The sequence below is a fragment of the Cucumis sativus genome, chromosome 7, assembly GCF_000004075.3.
Source record: "Cucumis sativus cultivar 9930 chromosome 7, Cucumber_9930_V3, whole genome shotgun sequence".
NCBI lineage: Eukaryota > Viridiplantae > Streptophyta > Magnoliopsida > Cucurbitales > Cucurbitaceae > Cucumis > Cucumis sativus.
In genome coordinates, this window is record NC_026661.2 from 17873199 (window position 1) to 17891695 (window position 18497).

The following is an 18497-nucleotide window of genomic DNA, read 5'->3' on the forward strand; positions in this document are numbered from 1 at the left end:
AATATGGTGATTAAAATTGAATAATTAAAAATATAATTGCTAAAATTAAACAGATTTAAATAAAATAAAAAATACATTTTAATTTTTATAACTTGTTAAAAAGTTTAGGAGACTACTTTAGTTTTCACATTTTACAATTATTTATTTAATATTTTTAAAAAATGTTTCTAAAATATAAATTGAAATTTGAAGGCTTAAAATATTACAAAATAGATTTTTAAAAAATATATGTTTAAAAGAATAGTGAGATAAAAACTAAAATGTTAGAAGCTTTCTACACAAGTAAGCTACTTTAATAAGCTCAATTACACGAATAGGTTACTAAATCTACCACTTTTTTCATATTTTTAGTAGCTTAAGCTTTCTATAGTATGTGTTCAAAAAATAAAAGTCATGAATTCAAACAAAATAGATAATACACAATCTATCTATGATAAGATTGTAAACACCACAAAGACAAAATTGGAGCCTTGCTCTTCTATTCTCAATTAAAAAGAAAAAAACACTGAAAGGTCTACCTTACAAACATTTCATTGGAAAACTTATTCCCATCATCTTCCAGCAATTCTTAGTAAAGGTGATATAATACCTTGTATCTCCAACAATGACTGTTGGATCCGAATCTCTTCCTCTACGGATCGCTTTAAGTTTCTAACATGATCTTTTAAGGCACCATAGGCTCTAACATCTTCACTTCGTAGCTCGACAACCTTTCTTGTCAATCCCATCAACAAATTTGAATATCTTGGCAGTGTGGAGTATTTTTGTAAAAAACCTAACAGCGAACCAAGTTCTTCCCTATCCAAATTTGTAACGCATTTCAACAGCTTCTTTCTTGCAACTAATTCCTCCATTACAGCCACCACATTCTCAGGGTTCCTACTAGCTAATACGGATACTAGAGCATCCTTGTGCCTGAACTTCTTCAAGAGATTATCGTGCTCAGTCAACTTCACCTTCTTGGGTTTCATAACTAGGTAATCTCCTTCACTTGGCTTCTCCCCTTGACCTCGATGGAAGTATCGGAAGTGAGAAGGCCTCAAAACTCGCCTTTGAGGTTCGCCAACTGTTCCAAGGCTCCAAGGGTTCGATAAATTTGTCGTCTCACTTTCCTTAGTCTTCCTCTTGCCAGCATATAAGATCCCATTTGAAGTCCCTACAACTCTAGTACTACAATCAGGAGAGAACCCAACGGACATAAGAGGTGTTGGGAATCTCATTGAATGGGTAACTTTCATTTTTGAATAATCAAAAACTTTCATATACCCATCCAATGCTACACTCAAGATTCTAAATTGATCCGACTCTTCTCCACTATCCTGGCCCAGCTTTTTTCCAACACATAGTGAAGTAACAGTCTTGTTATGACTCTCCATAGAGCAAACCATCTTCCCACCTCCAATCACATCCCAAATTTTCACAGAATTACCTCCAGCAGTTGCAACTAGTCCACCTGATGGTAAGAAAATCACATCCTCTACTGGTTTCCCATGATTCACTTCCAAAACCGACTTTGAATTCGTTCTTGCATCCCAGAGCTTCACAGTATGATCATAAGACCCAGTGATAAACATGTCCATGCTAGCTGGGGAGCAGGCTCCACATCTCACATAGTCCTTATGGCCCAAAAAATCTGAAATTGGAGTCTGACTTGCCACATCCCAGTACTTAACGACTGCATCATCCCCACCAGATACCAAGTGGAGCTTATCAAGAACGGGGTACTGGACAAATTGAACTGGACGTGAGTGTGAACGAAGCTTTCGAAGTGGGGTTCGAGTTTTAACATCAAAAACTTGGACAAGCCCTGAAAGGTCTGAAGCAGCGATGAGGAGACCATCACAACGAAAGGAAGCACAAGATACAACATCTCGAAAAGATGAAATGGTAGAGGTAGGGGCCATGGTTTGTGCGCTAAAGAGAGTGAGAGAGGCAGAGTGAGTAGCACAGAAAATAGAAGGATTGGTGGGAGAAAATGCGATGGAAGATACAGATGAAAGAAGGTTGGGGATCTCATGGCGTTTAAAGGAGGACCAATATTTTGATTCTGGAGTTTGTTTGGGTGTCCTAGGCTTAGATTTAAGCTTTGGTTTTACTGGGAAGGTCCTTGTTAAACTGGAAGAATTAGGCTCTGCCATGCTTGACTGAAAAATTTAGACCTTTCTTCTCACTTAATCTACAGCACAACATGAAAATGAAAATGTAAAGTAAGCAAACCTAAAAATGAGAAAAATACACACTTTAAAAGAAAGCATACAAAGCTCTCCGACATCAAAATAACCCAAAGGCAACATCCATGTAAAACACATTTCATTGGCAATTCAGCAACTCCATCCAACATCAAATCAAAATAACCCAAAAGTTCAAATACCCACTACCCCATTCGCCAAACAGAGAAAAATATAAGATTTAACACAGTTAAAATGAAGGAAATCAACTAGAAAGCAGAATAAAAGTGGCATCTGAGTAAATTCGGTTAAACCCTTATTATCTTTCGCCAATCAAAATCGATAATTAGAGAGTTACGAATAAACAATCCTGATATCAAAAGCAGAATGGGTTGGGAATGAATCACAGAAAACGAACTCAAATCAAAACCCATCAGAATCACAAAATTAACAATGTGTTGAGAAGAATAGAGAAACAAACCTTAGAAACTGAGTCTTGGACGGAACCTTGATGGGGGCAAAATCGAGTGAAGGTGAAAGAAAGAGAACAAATGGAGCGAGGTGGAGTGGAGCGGCTGTGACCCGATGGTGGAGGCGATGAAGAAAGAAAAATGGGGTTTAGGGTTTAGCTATTTCAGTGCATTTTTTTTTTTTTTTTGGGGGGGGGGGGGGGGGGGGTTAAAGTACAAATTTTGCTATTTCAAGTCTAAAATTGGAAAATTGAATTCATTAATAATTAAACCATAGTGTTATATTTACAATATTTGAGTTCACTATTCTTTTAATAAAAATACTATAAAACAAAATTGAATTTTTTATAACCAAGAAAAGTTTCAAATTGAGTACTGCTTGAGAAATTATTTGCAAAATCAACAAATTAAAACATTTCGAAAATTAGTCCTAATAATAATTTATATTTTTTTAATTTGTATTTATATAAATTATGGTCAAGCTAAAAGATTATTTCACTTAAAAAGAAATTATAGTTGAATTGACATTGATAACAACACAGATCCTCAATTTAAGAAATAGTTTTTTCTTTTGATTAACAATATATATATATATATTAAACCTAATTGACACAAAATTAAAATAATGTTTTACAAAATTTAGAAAGCAAAGTTGCATTTAAAATAATTTTTTCCATACTCAAAATGCCAAAGTCAACTAAACATGATATCTTAATTTTAGTGAATTTTGATAGAAATATGGATAAATCATTCCTTTTGATGGATACTTCTAAAAAAATTTATGAAAGGAGAGGGAAAATATTTTTTAAAAAATTAGTAAATAAACATTTTATGATTTTTAAACTATAAAACCAGTTAAGATACATATTACTTATATTACATTCATACTTATGACATTTTGTTGTTTATTTATCATGTTTCATGAATTTTTAAATATTGTTCTTATTTCATTGATCAATTAGAAAGTAGTATGAGTTTGAAATAAAAATTAAGAACAATGGTTTTTTAAAATAAATTAGATAAATAGGTTTTTTTAGTAAAAAATTTAAAAATAGTAGATTTTACAAAATATTTACGACCTATAAGTATGGTATAAGTGATAGAATTCAAAACTTTGCTATGTTTTGTAAATATTTCTTTTTTATTGTTAGTATAATTTTTCTTATTTTTTTCAACTTGTTTTTTTCTTTATATAATTTGAGTATTACTTTATTTATCAAATTCAATTATTTTCTTCTAATGTATCATGTAATATTTATTTGTTTGTTTTAATTTTGATACATTTGAATAATTGTAGTAACAGTTAACTAAAACTTCAGTATATCATGGATAAAAACAATTTAGATGTCCATAATTATAGAAATGTGTAGTTTATATTTGAATTAATTATAATTGATGGTCCATTTTAGCCATTAAATCAGGAAAGAAAATTAACCAAACTAATTAAATAAGCTCAAAATTATAAATATGAAATTTCAAAATCTTATCAAATTGACTTAACTTTATGTATGATTAAAAAGCATAATCTACACCCTAATTATAATTGATTATTCATTGTAGCTAGCCATTGAACCATTTTTATTTTTATTTTAATGATAAAAACGATTTTAAATACACTTATAATAATATTTTGAATGGTTGTCAAATACTCTAATTTTGTTATTCATTTTTAAATTAAACATTTGAAAATTATTCTAAACCTACCCTATTTCTAAAATTAGTTTTTTCAAATTGAAAAAGTTTGATTGAAGAATAAAAATAATAGAAAGCATTAAAAGTAAAAAATAATAAGTAAGATGTGAGTGGAAATGAGGGGGAAAAAATAATATTCTAGATCCAAGTTCTAAAGTAAAGAGAAAAAGGGACAATGAATGGTTAGTTTCCTCACAAAGATTCCAAAATGATTCAATGGTTTCTCTTCTTAGAGAGGGTAGAATATCTAAACTCGCAAAGGATGAATAACTAATCTGATATTTGAAGAACTCCCGGTGTCCACGTCAGTTTGCCACCTGTAGCTGAGTCATCACCTAAGTCATTAAGTTGACTCATCTTGTGACGACCATTCTGTTCCTCAATAACACCCAAATAGAAACAAAGAGAAACAAATATTATCAAAGTTATCCTAAAAGTTTTAAAGCATTCTTCCGGTGTTAATCATCAATGTCACCCACACTTTGGTTTGCAAATTTCATCATTATCACTAGTTTTAGAATGAAGTGCTTCAAAACAAACCACATTTGTATGTGGCAGTTAAGAAGCATGCAAACGAGAGGGAAGGAGAACAATTTCAAGACAACAAGGCATGTCTATCCTCGGAGGACAATGAAACAGCATCAGTTCACTTCCACGGGAAATTGGGATGTGGTCGAGTCAAGCGGCATTATCCGCTTGATGAACAGAATATGCTCCTGCAGCCAGCCAAACATTCCGATCCTAACAGCAGGGAAGAGAGGGAAGATAGAGAAGGAAACAAAGTAGAGCACAACATAGTGTTTGTAAAGACACCAAGTAGGAGTGCAAGGAAAAACAGAAAGAACTGCATAAACTAACCAAATCCGCTTGCAAGGTTGAGTCAAAACCGATCAGTTCTGCTGTTTCAGTTTGAAAATATGGAAAAGAAAAACGAAAGCTTTTGGCCGAGATCGAGTTTGTCAAATAACAAAGTAAAGTAAACCGAACCAACCGGTAGTAGAAATATAATCAAATCCAGCCAGTATACCAAAGCATGAGGTTGGTGTAGTTGGTTAAAAGGTCCCCAAGTTTGTCAAATGGGATTGAGGCCCTGCCCACATTATTCTTGTGCCTGCAAATAGCCAAGCAATGAACCGCTAAACTGAACCAACCACATGATCGGTTGGTTGGTTCAGGTTCTACACAATTCGGCTTAGTTTCGTATAATTCTTAATAAATTGGTAGTTCAGTTTGGTTTGAAGCCAAACCAAACCAATTACACCCGTAACACCAAGTATGAGAGAGAGATACATCGGGTTCTCGATACAACTTACTAGGAGAGGCGTGTGATCCGTTCCATGTCCCTATTCTAGTGGCTAGTGCTAGAAAAGAATTCCTAAGGTCAATTTGAGTTTGATCTGTTTTTTGCTTTCTAGAGCCGTTTTTTCACTTTTCAAGATTGATTGTAAAGACTAACCTTTTCACAAAGCACAAAGGTAAAAAAATAGCAGCTCATGAAGATGTAAGTGGCACAAACCTGATGCAGATATCTTAAAAGGGAATGGTGTATTCCTATAGCCTAATTAACAAACAAGCAAAGCAGGCAAAAAAACTAGGTTAAAACACAATATGGTTTCATTTATATGTCCAAATAAATAAATTCAGTCTTCTGTGGTTCACAATAATGAAATAAATTCCAAAACAAGGCAAAGAAACCACAACCATTTTCGCTCTTAATACCTCGTGTATCAAAATTTGGAGATGATCACACTTTTAGAACTCTTGTGATGCAGATCCGATGTCACCTTTTCCTGATCCGGCCTTCTTAGGCAAAAGAGTTTGATGGATATTAGGCAACACACCACCATTTGCAATTGTCACATCACCCAAAAGCTTGCTTAACTCTTCATCATTGCGGACCGCAAGCTGTATGTGTCTTGGAACAATGCGATTCTTCTTGTTGTCTCTGGCGGCATTGCCTGCAAGCTCAAGCACCTACAAATGGAGTTTTTTACTATATATTGCTACCTCAAATGCAAAACAAAATCATCATTATCGTTAAGAAACTATCGGGATGAATTCAAATGAAACTCCATTCATCTAAAGCATTAGAATGCCTTGAATGTGTAATCTAACATCAATTACTTCTCACTGACTAGTTAGTAAACCAGAGTTCAAGAGCGACGCACTTCAAAAGGGGCCCAAAGACAATGTCGACAAAACCTAATGTGTACTTGTATTTATGCTATTTACGTTTTTAGTCCTATAGTTTAGAGGGGTGCCCTATATAAACAATCTAACACTAATTGCGACTCTGATACTCTCAAATAAAATCTGATCTCTCCCTCTGCTCAGGAACATAACCAACACACTGTGTTGATTTCTCCACAGTTTTCACTTTTTTGCTTTTTTTTATTTGTTGATTTCGTAACATAAAGAAACAACCAAGTTATCTTGAGGCTTTACGACCTAATTCAGTAAGCAAAACTATTTTAAGGTGCATTGAATTTAAACTAATAACCAATTAGAAGCCCACAATTCAAAGCTCAAGATAACTATTCTGAAAGCAGTGATAGTAACTCCAATTTCATGCAATCCCAATCCCTGATTTCAAAATCATTACAAACCTTCATCCACTTCTGTACTGATCATCAACAGAAGATGAAATTTCTCTTCTACAAATCAATTCCAGAGCCTAAGAAGAAGGAACTACACTAAATAAAATATGACAACTCCGATTCAAGTGATCGGAAAACAACACTATAAGACAAACAAATGAGAAACGGGTAAAAGATCAGATTTGAAGATCAAGCACTAACCTCGGCGGCCAGATATTCGAGGACGGCGGAGAGATAGACGGGAGCACCCGCACCAACACGCTCCGCGTACTTACCGGCCTTGAGAAACCGAGCAATACGACCAACAGGGAACTGTAGACCAGCCTTCTGAGACCGCGACACAGACTTTGTGGCTTTGGGTTTCCCTCTACCACCCTTTGTCGAAGCCGATGAACTCATTGTACGATCTTTTCCGGCGGATAATCAAAACCCTAGAGAATGCGAAACTTGACAGAGAAAAATAAATATGGAGGGCCTAAAGAAGAAATCCTATATTATATACAGAGAGAGAAACGAAAACAAACGAATAAGCATCTGATTTAGCGTATTTTCGAAAATATGTATGAACTCAATAGGGCCAATTAAGTAAAATACCATTTAAGATTTTGAATTTCAACGAGGACAAATCTCGTAGTTCTTGTTTGATTGATGAGAAAAGGTAACATCCAACAAAATATAATTCAAATAATTTCTTTCAATTCCAATTAATGTTGAACTTCATCGCCATTTACACTGAATAACATAAAATTTGAACGACGATGATGACAGATACAAATCTAAGCACAGTTCGATTCGCAAAATTTACAAACGAAAAGAAGAATGAACTCATTCATTGAAGTTAATGACAAAATCTAACATAACCTCACTACCTATTTGATTTTATATTCATCAACGGCAACTTCTACTATAACCTAGAATTCCTGAGACGCCGATCCAATTTCAGCTTTGTCTTTCGCATTCCCGGCCTTCTTCGGCAAAAGAGACTGATGGATCTTCGGCATCACTCCTCCGCTTGCAATCGTAACCGATCCCAAAAGCTTGCTCAATTCCTCATCATTTCTCACCGCAAGCTGGATGTGTCTTGGAATGATTCTGTTCTTCTTGTTGTCCCTCGCAGCATTCCCCGCCAACTCCAAAACCTAAAACAAAAACAAAAGACCTAAATCAGAACACTGTAAACTGAGAGAATTGCACTCAAAGTGAAGTTAACAATTAGAAACCTCAGCAGCAAGGTATTCAAGGACGGCGGAGAGGTAGACCGGGGAGCCTGAGCCAACACGCTGAGCATAACGACCTTTCTTGAGGTACCTAGCGATACGACCGACGGGGAACTGGAGACCAGCCTTGTGAGACCTGGAGACAGACTTGGTGGAAGCTTTCTTGCCTCTGCCACCCTTCGTGGAAACTTCAGTAGAACTCATCTCAGCTTTCCGGTTGAGATTAGGAAGTGATTCGTTGATCGTTATAGAGAAGATAACAATTATGGTTTGGACGAGATGAGAAGGAAGAGAGGGCTGTTGATTTAGTTTTATAATGAAGAAGGAAGCGGTGTGATTGGTGGGAACAAGATTTCACGCAGATCGCCAACGTGGCAGTAAGAGAACTTTGATGGATTTATAAATAAAATAATTTTAAAATTTTGGCGCGACGAAGGGGCGAATGATTTGAAATTTGCGCTTTTTTTTTGGCGGAAATGCTTTCGTCCAAATAGTTTAGACCTTTTGTAAATTAATAATAACACACATTTTACATTTTCTTTTTCCTTTCAAATTCCTTTTATTTTAAAATATTACCATATGGACTCATTTTGTTCAATTTGGTCACAACTTTCAATTTTAATTTACATTTTATAACTCAATTTTTAATTACAATCAATTTCAACTCCTCTTCAATTCTTTTCATTTTTTTGTTTTATATTTTTAACTTCCTTCCAAATTTCAAATATTTTGAAAATATTCTATTAAAAATTTGCCATATTCACGTGTTAAATCTATAATTTGTTTAAGATATGGTTTTTTTATGATTAAAAAAGTCAATAATTGACATAATACAAAGGTTCACCGTTAGATCTACAAAAATATATTAGTGATAATAGTTTAAATAAAAATTAAATAAACTATGATAAATCTCAAATTCATCTAACGCAGGGTTTTTTTTATTAGAAAAATTCAACCATCGACATCGTACATAATTACATATTCAAACAAAAGAAAAGCTAATAAATAGGAACAAATTCAAATGGTTGAATATAGGTCTTTGTATATAGTTGCAGAAATAAAATATTACAAAGTTTTTTTCAGATCTCGTCATTAAATATAAATTCATAAATATATATTAAATTATTGAAATAAATAGATAAAACTTTCATATTCTAACATTTTTTATCTCTTAAATAATGGCACGAAGGTAATAATTAACCGATTTCTTTTACTATATTAAGGATAAGTGTATATGTGTAATAAAAAAACCAATATCTATTTTTTATGCTTCGAGAGAGGAAATGTATACTTTTATTACTTACTAGAATAAGAAAACGATAACAAAAAATTTTTTAAAAACGATCGTACATCAAACAAAAAAACAATGAAGACAAAATTTACATAAAAACTTCTACGACATATAATAATACAAAAATATTTCTTTTTTCTTTGATTGGTGTTTGAGATCAAATGCATTTTTCAAAGCATAAACACATTCAGTTACATACATTATAACTCATCATTTACTATAACTTGGCGATAAACAAATGTGTAATTTAGGTGATGTAATATCGTATTGATCAATTAAAAGTTTTAGCATAAACTCTAGAAAAATATTTTGGTGATGTTAGACGATGAGTATAGTTGTAAAACTTTACAAATAGTAGAGCTCTAAAGTGTAACCAATCTGATGTGCACGAAGAAGAATGGAGTGAAAGAATAAAAGTTAAAAAAATAAAGAGAGTATAATATTTGGTGAAAATTGATAAAGCAAACTTCTTTTTATTATAGTAGTTGATAAATAAATAAATAAGTTATAAAACTTAATTATAATTGAACGAAAAACTATTTAAGTTGTAGAAAAAAATTAGTACTAAAAATTTGTTACAATCTCGAGCTAAACAAATGTGCAATTTGGGTGACGTAATATCTATTTGAAACAGTAATTTAAGTTTAAATGTCATCCACAAGTATTGTTTTTTTTTTTCCTTTTGTTGATCTTAGGTTATTGTGTTTTAATTTGATTATATTGAAATTGTCCTATCATGCATCTTAAAACATGGTAACAAATTAAACTTACAAACTAACTGTTTACACGAGATTTTCAAAGAAATGTAATTCGTAAAATTTAACTTTGTGTATTGATTTATATAGTTGATACAATCTCTATTATTTACTATTTTGATGTTTTCTGTCTGATACAAGTTAGAACGTAGAATTTTTTATCTTCGATCTTAAAGAATTTGTAGTTGCAAGTCAATTTGAGCTTCGATCCTCTATAATTCAAATAAAGTTTGATTTTCCTAGTCTCCAATCTTTCAGAAGATGTTGATCTCAAAATTGATAAGAACTTACTCGTCTTGAGAGCATTTTAGAAGTTTGAGTCTTCAATTCTTAAGAGCTTCATTTATTCCTTCAACCAAATATCTTCAAATGAATGACAAATATCTCTATTTATGAGCTTGAGTCTATTTGTTTGTTAGGCTTAGGCTTAGGCTTGAACTCATTTACTTATTGGGCTTGGATTAGGCCTACTTGCTTGGCGACTTGGAGTTGGGCCCATTTACTTGGTGGGTCTGGGTCTCCTTGTTTGGTCCAAATTTTTCATCAAGAACTTGAATTTGATTGGATATATGAAAACTTGACTACCAAATCCAACCAAATTATAATCATTGCAATTTTGCTCTAATGACATGACATAATTTAATTGGCCGAAGTTTTAGTATAAATTGTAGAATTGTTGTTTTTAATTGAATGTCATAGTTCAGTGACGTTAGACGGTGAGTATAGTTGCAAAACTTCACCAAACTATGCAACTAGAGCTCTTGTCAAACTGATATGTAATAAAGTTGATGTGCATGGAAAATAATGAAGTGAAGGAATAAAAGTTAAAAAGTAAAGAGAGTACAATATTAAAGAACTATTTGATGAAAAATGATGAAGCAAACTTATTTTTTTTATAGTAGGTGATAAAAAAAAGTCACTCTTCATGTTCTAAAATTTTTGAGATTGTGTTATAAATTATAATTGAACGAAAAACTATTTAAATCGTAAAAAAAAAAGAAATACAACTAAACATTTGTTACAACTTGAAACTAAATAAATACGCGATAATTTAGGTGACGTAACTTCTTATTGAAAACAATCACTTAAGTTAAAAAGTATCAACGGGTATTGTTATTTGTAAATTTTGTCAAATCTTAATAAGTTATTATTTTTTAATTTGATTACGTTGAAATTATCATATCATTCATTTTAAAATATGGTAACAAATTAAACTTAAAAACTAACAATAACTCAACCAGTTGTCATATGTTCTTAGACTTATTTTATTAAATTATAAATCTCATTATTATTATTATGTTTAGTTCGTCTTACACTTTATGTTCGGAGGAGAATTTACGAGAAATTAGAGTTGGAAGGTTAGCATAAGAGGGAGGTTAGGGTTATCTTAATCTCTTTTATCCCATTTCAATCTCCCATAACCCTCTTTCTTTCTTTATTTTTTAATTTTAACAACTTTATTATTTTTGTATTAGTGATATTTGTAAAGATTGAAAAATATATATACAGTTTTTTTTTCTTCTTAGAAAATATTAAAATTTTATTTTTTTTAAAATATTAGTAGATGGTGGATGGTAAATTTTAAAAAAGAATAAATAAACTTATGAAAATTAATTTTATAACATTGTTTATAAGAAAATAGAAAGTAAAAGATCTAGACCATTTCATACAAACAATCATATGGTTATTATTTTTGTTTCTTTTATAAAAATTTAGCTTAGGAACGTTTTTTATTAACTAGTTACCTACTTTACAAATACTTTTAAAAATTAAATTGAAAATTAAATAAAAATATAGACTTCAATAATTTGTTATTACTTTTTACTGTTGGTTTATTGAATCAAAATATGAGAAACTACAAAAAAAAAAAAAAAAAAAAAAACATTTTCTAGAATTAGAATAAATTTTAATTTTATTTAACATTTAAAGTTTGGAGAAAAAATAAGCATTAAATTTAATAAATATTAAAAATTTGTAAAAAAACAATTTTAATACAAATTGAAAAACATAAGTTACCAATGAAGACTGTTTTTTTTTTAAATATAAGGAAACTTAGAGTTTGTTTGGTAACGTTTTCATTTCTTATTTCACGTTTTCTATTTCTTTTTTTTTAGAGCAAGAAGCATGAATGAGTTTGATAACTGTGTTGTGCTTCTTGTTTCTTGAAGAAAAAAAAACAGAAACATAAAATGTGTTTGATAACTATTTTTTATTTCCTTGATTTATTCGAGATATATATATTTTTTAAATTCATGTTATTTTACTCACATCTAATTTAATTAGGAAGATCTTCTAGTAATCTCATGAAGATCAAGATGAAGATTGAGATGTGTAGGACATAGTTGGTGAGAAGGAAGATAGAAACTCACGATGAAGAGGAGGACTGAAATCCACAACGAAAAGAAAGTCAAAGATCCATGGCGAAAACACATATATCCGCACGAAAAGGACAAGGAAAACCCAAATATGGCGAGGAGGAAAATGATGAGGCGAGGAGGAAGATGGCGAAGACAATGAAAGAAAGAGAAAGACGATGGTTATTTAGGAAAACGATAGAGATAAGAGGAAAAAAAAAGAAAACCACGTGGAGAGTGGTTATTTTGAGAAAATGAAAATAAAAGGAAGAAAAATGAAATCTCGAAAATATTGAAAAGGAAAATGAAATAAAAAAATAATAGTTGAGAAAAGAAAAAAGGAATCCAATAAAAAAAATTGAGAAAAATAAAAAAGAAAAGAAAACTAATAAAAATAATTGAAAAACGAAACATGATAAACTATTTTTTTATGTTTCCAATAATTCTTTATAAAATGAGAAACGTTTCTATTTTTTTTAGAACGATAAATATGAAACGTTATCAAACACACTATTTTTTAAAAGATAAAAACAGAAACAAGAAACAATGAACGATAATGTTACCAAATAGGAAAAAAGAAAGACCCAATTTTTTTTAAGATGAATTTTTATGGCTGAAATTACTCCCTAATATGATTTATTAAAATAAACATAATAAATTTGTTTATTGAATATGCTTAAAAAAAACCATATCACTACTATGGTAACCATTCCCCTAAACGTATACTGTCATAATTCTTCCTCAATCAGATATTATCATAACACTATCTATCATAATCATTCCCCAAACACATACTATCATAACGCTACCAATGGTAAAACTTTCTTACATGTATTATCATAACTCTTATTCCCCGTAACATTAGTTTTATCATAATTCTAGATAATCTTTATCTCCCATAACTCTACCTCTCTCTCAAAAGCCTCATTTGTACTTGTGACGTTTGTGTCGTAATGATCAACAAAAGCCTAGCTTGAATGGCATAGTACTTATAATACTATTAAACTCGTAGTCAGATGTTCGACTCCTCCACCCTATGTTTTAGTACAACACATTTGCAAACTAAAATAACTTATATTATAATGTCTATTTAAATTTTTTTACTAACCTTGTTTTCTTCTCTTTATTCTATTTTCATTTGTATTTACATCTTTATTATATAAATTGGAACGGTGACATTTGTATCCCAATATCTACAGTATATCACCGTCACAATATTTTGATCTATCTCAATTTCCGTCCAACAATGTAATGAATTTATGCTCTTGAACGTTTATAAAAGGTCAAGATATCACTGCACCTCATAAGTATTTTGGCGTATAAGTCATCGTTTACCTTTAGAAGATGTTTAATTTGTGAAGTTATTCAATACGTATGTGTTCGATTGAAATACCATGGTTGATATTTCAATTTTATAAACATTTATACACAAGTTTTTCAATAAATTAAAAACTAGAAAAATAATGTTTAAATTAGCAACTAGTCTGTTGTTCTCCTATATATTTTTTCTAAAATAAGAAAAAATCCAAACTAAATTGTACATCTTATTGTTGGTATGATATTATATTACCATATATACTAATTTAAATTTCTTCCACATGGAAATCAACATTAAGATGAATGTAACAATATTTCAATTTAAGGTATTTTACAAACTAAATCTTAGAATAGTTTCCATATGGAAATCTTACTTATTTAGAGTATTGCTAACCTTAATCACGTAATCCAAAGGGAAACAAAAAACAGTAATTCTATAAATGGAAAAAACAAAATTAGCATTACTAAAATAAAAACATTACTTATCAAAAAACAACAATATTATTTACCATAATTACAGTTTTGGACATTAAAGTTTGAAAAAAAAACCTATAAATTTTCTTCCTCTTGCTTATATGTAAATATAAATATAAATCTCATAATTTTGCAATACCATCAGGGAGGGAAAAATGAAGTCAAACTCTATTTCAGCCATGCTTCTACTTCTACTCCTCATTTTGTGTGGTAACAAGAATTTAAATTATTTTTTGATTTTCAAAACTAGATGACTTAGTAGAGTTCATAAATTTAGATGTATGAATTAATTTGTTTATTATTATAGTTTTCAGTAATTAGAATGAATTGTTTGGTTATGTGGTAGGAGGAGAAACAATGATAAAGAGTGTGGAAGGGCAGTATTGTCAAAGGCTGCTGCCAATATCAACATCACAGACATGCTATGATTCATTATGCATTATTAGTTGCCAAATTGAATTTGGAGCTGCAGCCAATGGAGCTTGTATTGGGCCTCGTACATGTAATTGCAATTACCTTTGTTGATAATTGCAATTACCATTGTTGATGATTGGCAATTACCTTGGTTTTTTACTCATACTTCAAATTAGAAGTAAAAGTTATGTTATAGAAATATCATATTAATAAAGAAGGTAATTGTGTGTTTTGTGTTACATCTTAAATATCGAACTAATTTCAATTTGATTGGTTGTGAAACTAAATTGAACAAACTTTAAAAGTAATATTATGTATGAAATTTCACATTTCCAAAAAATGGTAAAATCATCCCTACAAAAATGACAATGACTATTTACAAATTACAATATAAACAAAATGAATTGAGAAGGCAAATATTAGATTTTGGATGAAATCGGTTTGGCACCACTGTCAAGAAGAAGCCGAGCCACCTCCTCCTGCCCAGCCTCCACGGCGCACCGGAGGGGCGTGTACCCAGCGTTGTCCACGGCGTCAGCCTCCGCTCCGACCTCCAGCAGTGCCTTCACGCATTCAACTCTGCCTTTGAACGCCGCCCTATGCAGAGCCGTCCACCCGTTTTGGTCTTTTCCATTCACCTTTGCTCCAGCCGCCACGCAACTTCTCAGACCTCGAACGTCGCCGGCTCTTGCCGTTCTGTGCAATGCATCGTCTAATCTCAAAGAATCGAACAGATCTGTGTGTCCGTTCTCCGACGCCAGTGCGAATGCCGTTCTTCCGTCCGAGTTCACCGCGTATTTCACATTCGAGCAGTTTAGAAGATACTCCACGGCTTCCAGATGTCCTCCTGCCGCTGCGAAATGTAGCGGAGTCCATTTTGTTCTATCCACTGCCTCGACATCTCCGCCGACCGAAGCGAGGAAGCTTATTACCTCGACGTGACCGTGAGCTGCCGCGGTGTGGATTGGAGTACGGCCGTCAGAATCGACGGAATTAACTGGTATATCAGGAAAATTTTCTCGTAGTAGCTCTATTAAATCGACGTGGTTCATCGCTGCCGCTATGTGTAGTACCAAATCAACAGAGAAATCGATTTTGCAGTGCGAATCAATCAATCGCTTGACAATATCGATCTTCCCAGTCCGAACAGCGCTCGACAGCATTGACTGTTTGAGACAATCCTTCACATTGACGTCTACTCCAGCGTCGATTAAAACCGAAACTAACCCTAATTTCCCTGACGAAACTGCCGGTTCCATCAACGCTGTCAATTGAGACTTAGAACAACCAGAAATGGCTTTGTTAAGAAGAGATCTCAAATCAGGAATTCGCTTATGGTTCGAAATTAGGAATTCAACGACATCGAAACCGACGAAGGAGATGAGTAACGAAGCGTCCTTGAAAACATGGCGGCCAGGTTTGGAAAACAAGCGTCGTAGGTCGTCGGTGTGAGCTTTTCCAATTGGAAGCATGGCGGATCGAACGGAGATTTTGTCCGGCGGAGTACTGAGAGGAAGCTTATCCGATGATTTGCAGGAAATTGTGTAGGAAGAAGAAGAAAGCGGTGGAATTATGGAGAAGTCTTGTGAAAAAGAGAAAACAGAAGGATTGGATGTTGATAAACAAACTGCAACAGACATGGTGTGCATGAGATTGGTGAGACAGAAAGTTGCTGTACAATTTTCTCCTTTCATGAATGAAAATTCCACTTCATCCACATCAGGCTTCACCAATCTGTCCATTGTTAGGAAAATCTCATAAAGTTCAGAACCCAGAAGCCAAATTCTTTGTTTGAATCACAGATTAAGAAGAAGAAGGAAATCAATGGAGAAAGGCAAAGGTATGAACACAGAAACAAATCTTTGTTTGAATTTCTTGTTGCTTTTTTAATTTAGGTTTTCCACTTGATCTTTTACTGTTCAACTCTGAGATTAGTGAAGATTGGTTCTTGTGGGATAATCCATGGTTGGGGTTAATTAATAATTAGAAGTATCAATTTGATTAAAATATGGCAACTTTGTTTGGTGGTTTAGGTCTAAGTTGACAGTGACACGGATTTTTTTAAAAAAAATCCTTTCATTAGAGTAAATATATCCAATAAAATTCAAATTCAAATTCAATTTTGAACTCCATACCTCTTAGGATATATAGATTTTGATGAAATAGCTGAGTTTGAGATGCTATTTTTTCTGTTAAAATACTAGTCACTCTTACTCTCTCCATCACTCTGGATGAGGCAAACACCCTTTCAATTGGAGTCAGTTGTGAAAGGAAAAAAGAGAAAAGAGATGTGAAAAGATAGAGTCGGTATAGGTGGGAGTGGCTCCACTTTACGCTATTCATCAACACAAACAAATACAGCTCATCGTTAACATCCCTATCTCACTTTGTTTATCTAAGGTGAAGGGGAATAGGGAAAAGATGAATTGGTCTTGAGAGGATGAGAGAATAAAATATATTACTATTTTATAATTTGAAGTTGGTTTTTGAAAAACCACTTACTGTTCATGGTTTTGGTTACCATACATGAGATTATACACATACCTTTTTTCTCAAATTGCCCTATAACCTGATCTATCCATGTCGGTACGGTCGTTTTTGGTCTTCCTTTTCCAACCCCATATTTAGTTAATTTTTATACCAACAAATTTCATGTTAGAAAGAAAGGCTTAGTAGATATATCTTCAAACCCAAATCAATATAAAGACTAAAATTATATTTGAATAATGTTGTACCAAAAGACAAAGGAATGGAGTGTTGATTGGAAAATGAGATAAGGAAAGATTCTTTGAAAATAAAAGTTAAAAAGGTTGCTTGGAAAATACTTTTTGTGTATGTTTTAAACAATTATAGAGTGTACATCAAGTTGACCTATTAATACTAATTTGCACTGATTAATTAATTATAGTGTCGTAATATAACTGCTGTTACAAATTAAAAGACGAAGTGCTTTAAATAACTTTAAATTACTACCATCTTTTCTTCCCCCTTTTTTTTTATAAAATTGATTTTCTTCTGCTTCCTACACGTATTCTGTACTCCTTTTTCTAAATATTTAAAGCTATGCGTCCATACTGTGCTCGGTTATATTAAACACTGTACCAATCTCAAATTTCTTTTTAAAATCTTAAATAAAACAATAATTGTTGAAATTATGTTAAATGAAGGAGTCATCTTTCAAGTGATGTCTAAATATCTAAGTATGTTTGTTTAATTTTATAATTTAGAAATCAAACATACTCATGGTAATTCAAAATTATTTTTTTAAGTATTTGAAAATCACTTTAAAAAGTTCGGAACCAAATCAATGGTTAAAAAATCAAATTAATTGTATATAAATCTATTCTTCTAAAATCACTTTTACTCTAATGAGATTCAAAATTTGGTAGGATTTGATAAGTAATGAAATTCAAAAGTTCGGTGTCACAATCAAATCAATGCATTTCTATACAAAATCACTGTCAATTTAGAATCGTTTATTATATGATAGATGGAATGGTTTCAAAAGAGATGGTACTAACTTTGGATAATGCTTCTTTTGTCGAATAGCTTTATAGAATCTCTTTTGGGTTTCTTTTTCATAACATTCATAAATCTATTTTTGGAATTGGAATGATCTTTCATGAATTATTTGTTGATTGGGTTTTATACATATTTATTCATACTATGTATATCATCCGATCTGAGTAAAGGGCTTTGATGCCAAAAAAAAAAAAAAAAACAATATACACTAATTATTTCTATACTT

At 32.0% G+C, this 18497-nt stretch overlaps 4 protein-coding genes across 4 annotated transcripts; all 4 read right to left on the reverse strand.

Annotated features, from left to right (window-relative positions):
* Nucleotides 1-318: 318 nt before the first annotated feature.
* LOC101220388 (protein SLOW WALKER 1) lies at nucleotides 319-2811 on the reverse strand. Its single transcript, XM_004148832.3, has 2 exons — nucleotides 2650-2811; nucleotides 319-2176 (listed from the first exon to the last, which is right to left on the reverse strand). Exon 2 carries the CDS (start codon nucleotides 2136-2138, stop codon nucleotides 552-554), a length of 1587 nt encoding a protein of 528 aa, XP_004148880.1. The 5' UTR covers nucleotides 2139-2176; nucleotides 2650-2811; the 3' UTR covers nucleotides 319-551.
* A 3111-nt stretch (nucleotides 2812-5922) lies between these two features.
* Nucleotides 5923-7468, reverse strand: LOC101221090 (histone H2AX). The gene is made up of 2 exons (XM_004148835.3): nucleotides 7129-7468; nucleotides 5923-6304 (listed from the first exon to the last, which is right to left on the reverse strand). Exons 1-2 carry the CDS (start codon nucleotides 7324-7326, stop codon nucleotides 6083-6085), a joined length of 420 nt encoding a protein of 139 aa, XP_004148883.1. The 5' UTR covers nucleotides 7327-7468; the 3' UTR covers nucleotides 5923-6082.
* Nucleotides 7469-7606: 138 nt separating this feature from the next.
* On the reverse strand, nucleotides 7607-8450 carry LOC101220856 (histone H2AX). Its single transcript, XM_004148834.3, has 2 exons — nucleotides 8148-8450; nucleotides 7607-8066 (listed from the first exon to the last, which is right to left on the reverse strand). The coding sequence occupies exons 1-2, from the start codon at nucleotides 8346-8348 to the stop codon at nucleotides 7839-7841; spliced, it is 429 nt and encodes a 142-aa protein (XP_004148882.1). The 5' UTR covers nucleotides 8349-8450; the 3' UTR covers nucleotides 7607-7838.
* A 6586-nt stretch (nucleotides 8451-15036) lies between these two features.
* On the reverse strand, nucleotides 15037-17425 carry LOC101220619 (poly [ADP-ribose] polymerase tankyrase-2). Its single transcript, XM_004148833.3, has one exon. It carries the CDS (start codon nucleotides 16489-16491, stop codon nucleotides 15169-15171), a length of 1323 nt encoding a protein of 440 aa, XP_004148881.1. The 5' UTR covers nucleotides 16492-17425; the 3' UTR covers nucleotides 15037-15168.
* Between the last annotated feature and the right edge of the window lie 1072 nt (nucleotides 17426-18497).